Source organism: Corylus avellana, chromosome ca4, assembly GCF_901000735.1.
Source record: "Corylus avellana chromosome ca4, CavTom2PMs-1.0".
NCBI classification, from domain to species: Eukaryota; Viridiplantae; Streptophyta; class Magnoliopsida; order Fagales; family Betulaceae; genus Corylus; species Corylus avellana.
In genome coordinates this window covers 22179176-22189357 of record NC_081544.1, presented here as the reverse complement: position 1 = coordinate 22189357, position 10182 = coordinate 22179176, and the positions used below count along the sequence as shown (strand labels likewise).

Below are 10182 nucleotides of genomic sequence, written 5' to 3'. Positions count from 1 at the left end.
TTATTTTATATAAACACAATTTACACACACAAACACATATATTGATATATAAAGAGATTATGTGTATCTATCTGCCTTTGTATTTATATAAGTGCGTCCATCTCCCCAACAACAAAAGCAAAATTCCATCCCCCACACCATAAATTCTAGTTTTGCCTTTGCCCATAACCTTATGCCAAATTCTACTACTATAACCACAGTCTATTCATAAACGCGTTGACACTCTCTCCAAGCTCGGTGGCGAGCCTTTTGACTATGACAAGTTCTCATTTGATTGGCTAAAGTCAAATATAATATTCTTTGAAAATTCTTAGTACGTTCTTTTATATATATAGAAGTCAAAGAGATAAAATTTACATTAAAAAAAAAAAATCATATTTAGTCCTTAAGTTTTCAAGTGATTTTAATTTTGCCCTTAGATGTTCAATTTTGAGAATTAGGTTTTTTTTTGGGTTTAAAATAGGTCATTCAGTCAACCTATCGTCCAATATAATTAATAAAGGGTATGTCATATCAGACCAATCAATTTGAATGCGACATGGCTCTTGTTTGACACGTCACGCACCAACTGTACTTGTCATATGACTTAATTACTTAAAATTACAAATTTACCACAAAATTAAGAGTTCTTAACTTTTATTTTTTATTTTTTTTATTTAGAATATATTTACAATTTTAATATAATTGTGCCATGTGACACGTACAATTAGCACATTACATGTCAAATAAGAGCTAGCTACGTGACATTAAATGATTGCTTTGACATGGCATTCTATTAATTAATTAGACAAAACTATGACCGACATAGCTATTTAAAAACAAAGGAAAACTTGAAATAAGACTATAATATGCTATATATTGTTATATATATATATATATATATTTTAAAAAACCATAGATCAATGATTGATTTTTAAATTGTGTTATTATTAATGATGGAAAAAACAATGATCTTCCTAATATGTTATTTACTTTATATTATTGTTGATTCGTCAGAATATGCTGCAGATCTGGAAATTGATTGAGATGATTATAATCAAAGAGTGTTTTTTTTTTTTTTTTTTTGAACAAATGAGTTGTCTTCATTTTATATAAAATCCATCTAAAGCAAAATGCTCAATCATACACTGCCAAAGATACAAGTTGAAAACTCTACAGCCCCAACACTATATATGACATCCCCAATAGCCTCTAGGGCTATTACAAAACAACATCTTAGAAATGTTATCATCACAATCAATAAATAGATCTGCAACATAAACCGACGAATCATGTCTTTGAAGTCAATAGTTTGCTCCTAGAAAAGAACTAGAAGAAAACAAAAGACCTACTTAAAACCATTGCGCTATTCTTAAGCATAACCTCAGAAAAAAATAAATTCAAGACTTGCTGCAGCCTATAGCATATCGGACTTGTCTTAATTATATGACACGTGTCGATTTTTTACTAGTGCTGACATGGCGTTCTGTTAAGTTTTGGACTGAATTTTAACGGAGGTACCATCTCCATCTTTATGAAAACCATAAGTACCTCCTATAATAAATATGAAACCATAAGAGAGAAAAAAAATAAAGTGTTTAACCTTAGGGGGGCAAAAGAGTATTTAACCCAAAAATTAATTATATTTTGTTTCTGATAATTATATCTTTATCTCATTGAGCAAATCAAACCACAAATTCATTTATTTTTTCTAGTATAAAATCGAATTGGAATATTCATGTGAATGTCATGAAAAATACTAGAGAATGGAGTGCTAACTCGAAAAACCACGAATTAATCAACCCAACACTAGAAAACAAAATAAAAGTCATAAATTTGCATAAAGTGGTTAACCAAATGGGCCTGAATTTGTTTTATTCAAAGCTATATGACATGTCAAAATCATTCCATTTCTTATTTCTCCAAATAATTGTCCAATTTCTACCCGATCGAGTTCATCTCAAGCATGATTTTGGGATCAATTAATTATAACACCAGGCTTGATGTTGTTTATTATGACTTATGAGGAAATTGGGATTGGAAAATGGAAAGTTTCTCATTATATTTAAATAATCTGATAATTAAGGAATTGAGTCATGCATCTAAACCCTTTTAACAAAATCCCAAAGAAGGATTTTTATTGGGAGGTAGTGTAGGGTAAGAAAAAGGGAAATAATAATACATGGGTAATGGTAATAATGATAATTATTTTTAAGAATAATTGAAATTTCAACTCCTTTTAGTAGGGGTGAAGATGCGGTTACTAACTAAAATCACTAACTGTAACCGCTTAGTAACTCTAATAACCGCAAACTGATCTTTAAAAGAAAAAATGATGTTGTTTTTATGGAAAAACGATAACATCATACTACATACGATATCATTTTTAGATTTTTATACATTTTTTTTTTATATATATTTAAAATTTTAAACACAAAAACAATATCGTTTCATATATATATATATATATATATATATATATATATATAGGTGGTTAACGGTTTTTTCTAACCGCCTTTGTGATGTCTCATATTGTTTGGGTGTGGATAAGATGATGTGTTTATATGAAATATGCTTTCTAAATGGTATATGCATTTTGGGGACAAACTCAATACTAAAACTGTGCGGGCTTGGCCTAAAACCGACAATATCATATTATATCATTTAGGGTGAGGACCGTGAGGTGTTGCCCCCTGCAAAAGTACGGTTAGTAGTTAGCGGCCCGCCATTTTCACCCTTACCTTTTAGCATCTCCCTTCTTCTTCTTCTTCATTTTTTTTTCGACTTTCTCCAATAATATATTTCTTCCTCATAGTAAACTTTTCAAATTTGATCATCAAATTCATTCCACACAAGTTTTCTTCTTTTAAAGATAATGGGCTGAAATCTTGGGCCTTCTTTTTTAATATTTAAGGAGTTGTTTCTTTCTTTTGACTTGATTGAAATCCATTGAAAGTAGCCCAATTCAAACCAAAGGCGATTTCTTGCATTAATACATCATTTTAGACTTAAGTTTAATGATCAAACAGTATTCCGAAACTAAGTATAAAATGCAAGAATTAGATCCCTAACAAATTATGATAATGCTTACTTTAATTAAAGAAAATATGCATATTCAAACTATTATAAGTGCACTTCTTTGATTGGGAATTTCTTTGGCTTGACATATAATGTGGACTAGCATTTATTGGATTTAAGAAAGCGGCCCCATCAACCTTTAATGTGTGCATGACGTGTCAAAATGAGACATGTGACATACAATAAATCAAAAAATTGGACGGTAGCTAGGTTGATGAAGTCATCTATTTAAAATTATTGTAAACAAACTAATTAATTAATTGTCAAAATTAGAAACTTAGAATTAAATTAAAATCTAATATTGAAAACTTAGAGACTAAATCACTAAATTTATCTCTTCCCTTAAAATGCATAGGAGGACCTTTAACAGTTCGAAGAAGTTAATTAATTGAGATGGCCCTTTACAACCTTGAAAAGTAAACAAACCCATTGAAGGAATATTGGACTGACCAAGTCATGACACCCAATTTTTATCCTCTAATTTGTATTTATTTCAAATTTCAAACAAAATTTCGAACCTAAAGCTAAAGGTACTAAGATCTTAGTGGAGACAAACGAAGTAAAACAATTGACCCAGCTGCCTCATATCTTGCTGGCACTTTGACAAGGCTTATGCTGTCGGCAATTTTTAATTTTTTTTGACTGAACATTTTGGCAAATTCTTGAGTGACACTTAATGTGATTCAATTTTTTTTTGAATCCAAGCTACGGAATCACAAAATAAAAGTTAAAAGCAACTAAAAATAAAATAAGGTACAAGAATGGAAAACGGCTAATAACACCAAAACCAACTCCACCTTCATGGATGTTATCATCTTAAAAGAAACAAACAACCTCGATAAAAGCAAGAAAAAGACAGCATATATACATATAAATGCATGAATATATCTCAACTAAGCTAAGAATCATAGAGACAGAAAAGTATATCAAACTTGGCTAAAAAGTGCCTCTCTCTTTGCCTAGTTGTGCTGGTGATCATCAGCATGACTTATTCCAATGTCATTAATGGTTTGAAGAGTGAGAAGCTGTGCAGCCAGTGCTCCAAATGTGACACAACCAAATGCCCTGCCACTGAAGATTTTCCCCACATGACAGCATTTGACGACACTCTAATCGCAGGTGCTTTGCAATCTGACTTTGTGGATTTGAATGATAGAGGCGTTTACTCTGTTCCCAATGTTAAAGGTGGCGAGTCAACCTCCCTCAATGCTTATTTTGGCTGGAAATCTACTTCGGGTTCAGCTTCTGGCTATCATAGGTACCTGCGATATTAATCCTTTGCATGTTCTTTTGTATTTCTGAATATATATATATATATATTAATTAAATTCCTCATTTCTTAATTATTAGCTTTGACAATTATTATTGAAAATCCTATTTAAAAGATGCAAAAAAGGTGTTGATACGTAAGTCCTATATATATATATATATATATATATATGTATGTATATTTACTACAGATTTAGCAATTACATGGATAAATGCTCAGGGGGTGAAAGCTATCTCTCTGTGGACAAGCATGGCAAGGTGAGCCTTCGGTTGTTGAGCTCATTGGAAAGCTTAACCGAGGCTGACTGGAAATCCATTAATGCACCGCAGAAGTTCAACCATCGTGATTTCTGATTCTGGCAGTCTAGTAGTACAGGAAATTGCCTGACGGTTTTTGGAGGGGATGCTGGAAAAAGAAGTGTGGGTGTGGCTGAGTGCAAGTTTGATGGCTCCAACCCTTACCAGCTCTTTGCATTCCGCTTTCACTATCACCAAGCATTTTGTTGTTGTGGACTTCATAATGAGTAATTTCTTGAGCACTCCCAATTATGCCGAGGCCATTTGAAGTTATCAACTTAATTATAATGATATATAGGAGAAAGAGATTATTTTTCTCATTCCAATAACTAAATTGATGTGTGTACTCTAATTAATGATAGTTCATGCTTGGATTTATAAATTTAATCCCACAGTTCAATACCACTCGCACAAGCTGCTCTATCTCAAAGTGCAAATCGTGACTTATATACGAGTCTTATATAGTCCTCGGGAAAATTGAGCTTTAATGTTCAAGTAGGTTTAGAAATAACACTATCTAAGTCGGTTGCGTTTGAATAAGAGTAAATCATGTTCGAACGACAACTAGGGTTCTAAAACTTATTGCATGAGATGTCGTTCAATCATCGTTACCATCGAGTGTCTTAAATTTTGCTTGATAATTATCTCGTTCAAACCACTTCGAGCTTGCTTGTGAATGAGATTCTCAACGAGATCTTTGTGAAATATTGTGATTCAACCACGTTCGAACCAAGTGTAATCGTCCTTGTGATCGAGCCTTTCGGGAGCTTGAAATTTTGAATCCTTGAAATCCTCCATTCGAGTGGCTTGCGATCGATGTATTCTGGAACTTGTTCTTAGGATCGAATGCGTTTCAAACAGGCTTGCAATCAAGCATTATGCCTTGAATTTTTGAACATTGTAAAATTGCCTCATTCGAACGCCATTCAATCGAGGCTGCGAGGGGGCTATTATGATCTTCAATTTGAACCAAGTTTTAAACCTCATCCTAACAACTGACTTAAAGCCTAAACCTAGACTTACAACACAACATTTTGACACTAAATTTGCCAACAACATAAAACCTAACAAATTCTCCATTTGGCAATTATGTGACAAGAATCATCAAAGCTTACAACTCAATGCAAAATCTCAAAGAATCACTTACTAATTGTATTAAACCGCTAAAGTACTAGGTCTAGGTTGAATTTAATGATTAAACACATCTATGTGAACATGCATATACACATTAAACGCATAGAGAACAAGTGATATAAAAAATTGAACAGATATTGATCTTAAACATTAAATATAATACTCAAGAATATTTGATCATCAAAAAATCTGAATCAATTACTGCATCAAAAGTCAATAATACACATATGTAAATATAATGTCAAAATAATAAGTACAAAATACATTCATGTCAACATATCAACAACTCTAAACCCAAAATTACTTCCCATTGTCACAAAATGCAAATCTACCCATGGAGTTCGAACCAACACCTTCCAACGTTAATTTCTTTTAAATATCCAATCACACCATTGCAAGTGTGTTGTTGTTTCTAGTTCATATCCTTTAAAAGAATATATTAGGTAGATTATTACATATTATAGTCTTGACTACAAAAGGTTTATTCCTTCTATCTCCCCACCATATCTAGGATAAAGCCTGGTGTGTTTAATTATACAACAGTCTCAGATCACGTTAGAATAAGCTTGTTGACACCAGGTTTTGATCATCGAAATAGGCCAACACTAAAAACCTAACACACAGCGTAATAATCAAGGACTCCAATACTTTGATGTTTGACATGTGATCAACTGTAACAGTGTAACAACATTAATGATCACCATAGGTCTCTCTCAGGGCCGGCTTAATGTTTTCTGGGGCCTTAGGCAAAACTTTTAAATTGGACCTTATTATTATTATTTTTTTAAATATTTATATATTAATTAAATAATATTTATTTTAATATTATTATTATTCTATTTAGAGTTCTCATTTTTATTAGTCCTTACAAAAATAAACACAACAATAAAAAAATCAATTTTTTTTTTTAATTTTTAATTTTTAATTTTTAATTTTTTAATTTTTTAATTTTTTTAATTTTTAATTTTTAATTTTTTTTTTTAATGAATCCTTACTTTTTTGATATACCTGTTTCAAACAAAACCCACGAAAAAAAATTGACAAAAACTCATACAAAACCCACAAGAAAAATCAAGCATAGAAATAAACATGTTTCTCTCTCTCTCTCTCTCCTGGCCTCTCTCTCTCTCTCTCTCTCTCTCTCTCTCTCGCTTAATCTCTCTTCATCACGTTCTATTTTGAGTGAAACTAAGGAAAGAGAAAAAAGAAGATAAGTGGGGAGGTTGTCGGCAGTGGAGAAAAAAAGAGAGAGATAAAGAAAGGAAAGAAAGTGGGTGGTTAGATAGGGTTAAAATGATCTTTTAATATCAAATAATTTCGGATCTATAGATAGATATGCTATTTTTAAGAGTAAGGATATTTGCTTTTCTTGGTTAATTGGTCTTATTTTACGATGGGCTTATTATATTGGGGCCTTCTTAAATTGAGGCATTTTTTAAATTATTTACTTATCATGATTAGAGGCCTTAAGTTATTATTAAAATAAAAAATTTAGGCCTAATTTTTTTTTTTTAAAAAAGGCCTTAAATTACAAAAAAAAAAAAAAAATTATTAAAAATTTTTTTGTGCAAATTTTTTTTGTTTTTGGGCCTTATTAATCCAGGAGCCCTAGGCGAGTGCCTCACTCACTTAGTGGTCTAGCCGGCCCTGATCTCTCTCTCTCTGATGACAAGTTGTAGCTAGCTAGTCTTGCACCAAGAAGCACTGCAACAAATTAAGAGGGTACGTAGTTCTATTTTATTCTAGGGATAGTTAAATGCCTAGTCACATTCCACATATAATCACATAGGGTAATATCGAAGTGGCTATATATAGAAACTTCTTTTGTATCTCTTCGTTGAAGATATAACTTGTTTGTTTTTTAAAGTCGGGGAGAATTAATATAATACAATGAATCTCATTACAATTAACAATATGTAAAATTTTTCAATTTTACACTTGCGATAATTCCAATATATATATAAACAAATAACTGACATATTGGAGGAGCAGAACAAGTTGTTACATATAGTAGTACTTGTGAGTATTTGGGAAAGAGCAGTTTTAACTAGTTAACAGCACTACAAATCCTTCTTATCTGCCCAGCTGAACCAGTGAGAAGATCAATTTCACTCATTTTAATCATGGCGGATGCAAAATCAGACTTGAAAGTGGCAGGGCTTCTACTATATTTGGAAACAACGCTGTCTGTCGACCCTCCACTAAAGAGGATTTGATCTGAGGCAAGGAGACCCTTCTTTTGAATTAAATTCTTGAAGTAGTTATTGTCAAAAGAATTTGGAGTCACCAAGTCAAGTGCTGCCAAGTTTTGATCGCCGCCCGTAGCTGGACAACGGCGCTGGCGAGTGCTAGCAAATCCAGCATCAATATCACTCCCATCGTTGTATATCCGGTCTTTAAATGTGATGCATTGAGCTTGCCCTAAAGTGTGGGCACCTGCATTCATTTGGACATTAATTTTGTTAGAATATTGTTTAAATTTATTATAGTAATCAATATTATAGTAACCTAATGATTTTAATAAAATATTCTACTTGTTGATGAGCTAACCTGATAAAGCGACCATATCTTCTGCAGTAAGGCCTTTGCGAGCAAAGTTAGAAAGAAGTGTCTGAAGGTCATCAGTGGCAAGTGGAAGTTCTGTTTGGGCTAGAGTTAAGCTTGCGGTTGTGGAATCTCTTCTTCCGAGCTTCACACACCAAGATGGGCCACCCACAGCAACAGATGCATCACGTGCAGCCACCGCAAGAATATCTGCGCAGGAAACAACTCCAGGGCATGTCTTCTCAACCTCAGCTTTGGCACTGTCTATCACTTCAAAACCTCTTACAGAATTATTATTCTGCGATGCGTTTATTTCGCTTGTGATAGAGGGTGCATCCTTGAGTAGAATTGATGCATCACATCCCTGAACATTAAATGCATGGCATATATATTAAATAATTTGGTCCGCAAATTTATATATATATATATATACACATAAAAATATATTATACCTGAACAAAACAATCATGGAAATGGAGACGAACAAGAGACGCCGCCATCCGACGTTCGCGTGAAACTGCTGTTCGGATAACACTCCGAATGGTGCTGACTGCATTCGGACACGTGTGGTCGTAAAACTGGGAAGAAAGATGCGCATTGCAGGTTGAGGTAGAGCTGCTGAGAAACAGCAAGATAAGCAACAAAACAGCTGCATTCTTGTTTGAATTTCTCATCCAACTCATCACCTTGTTAACCATTGCAGCCGCCATTAATTGATGGATCGATCTTAGTTTGTTTGTTTCAGGCAAAAGAAGATGAGAAAGAAGATGATAATGGAGAAAGCTGAATGGTATCCCATGAATTTATAGTTGCACTACTTTGTCTGGGTCACCTCTCTATTAATTCATGAACGCGTTGCCTCCCACTCGCACGCTCCACTATGACAATTTCTTCTTCGATATACTTTGAACATTCTTTCCTTTTACGTACAATATATAATAATAAAATATGAATTCAAGTCAAAGATAAAATTATTTACTTATATATATATAATTCTCGATCATACGTATACATGTTTGAAATCCTCTTGGCATTAAATGGATACAATTGGGCATTTCTCATTATTAAAATGGTACGTAGTCAAACTTTGTTGTCTTCTATAATTTAATTATATGGGTGAATGATATTGACGGCGCCCCACGAAAGTGTTCTCTTCTTTTCCTAAAATGCTTATGCTTTGTTTTTTAAGTTACGTGTTAGAAATTTTAATGTTATTCTTGAAGTATATATATTATTTTAATGTTAATATACTAGAGTATTAGTTATATGTCCGTGTCACATATTAATTAGATCTAGCACATGCATGGAAAAAGTAACAAGCATGTTGAAATAATATACAATTGTTTTGTTTTTTTAATTATTTTTAAATTATTGAATTCATTTGTCTCCATATGTTTTCTGTAATTATTATTATTATTATTTGACATGATGTAATAATGAATTCTAAATCAACAACCCTAACCTTGAAATTGTCGTAGGCTAATTAATATTGGCCAAACAGTGGAAAGACTTAAGTGTCTGTGTGTGCGTGTATATATGGAGGTGCTTGCTCATCTGGACTATTTCAATTTCTAGGGATAATTAATTAGTACACGTACGACTCATTCAAGGGATAATGACTAACTTTCATTAACAAAATAACTCTTTTTTTTTTTTTTTGAAAAAAAATAATAATTTAAATAAAAAATAAAAAATAAAAAATAAATAAAAAGAGAAGAAGCTATAGCTATGTATATAGCAACCATCTCAACCTGTCAAAATTCCATTTATACCCCTTGCACCACAAAGAATATCATTCATTCTATTCTTCTTAAATTTATCTTTTGAACTGAATCCACACCTCCCATATAATATGCTATATAATATGGGATAACTCAATCG

The 10182-nt window shown here is 32.4% G+C and overlaps 1 protein-coding gene across 1 annotated transcript; it reads right to left on the bottom strand.

The window, feature by feature from the left end:
* Positions 1–7755: 7755 nt before the first annotated feature.
* On the bottom strand, positions 7756–8975 carry LOC132179319 (lignin-forming anionic peroxidase-like). Its single transcript, XM_059592022.1, has 3 exons — positions 8754–8975; positions 8308–8665; positions 7756–8193 (listed from the first exon to the last, which is right to left on the bottom strand). Exons 1-3 carry the CDS (start codon positions 8973–8975, stop codon positions 7805–7807), a joined length of 969 nt encoding a protein of 322 aa, XP_059448005.1. The 3' UTR covers positions 7756–7804.
* Positions 8976–10182: the final 1207 nt, after the last annotated feature.

Excerpts from the sequence above, each read along its gene's own strand:
- LOC132179319 (XM_059592022.1), bottom strand. The coding sequence starts at position 8,975 with ATGAGAAATTCAAACAAGAATGCAGCTGTTTTGTTGCTTATCTTGCTG. Across the intron at positions 8,666-8,753 it reads TCCATGATTGTTTTGTTCAG|GGATGTGATGCATCAATTCT; the intron begins GTATAATATATT and ends TTTAATGTTCAG. Across the intron at positions 8,194-8,307 it reads AGATATGGTCGCTTTATCAG|GTGCCCACACTTTAGGGCAA; the intron begins GTTAGCTCATCA and ends AAATGAATGCAG.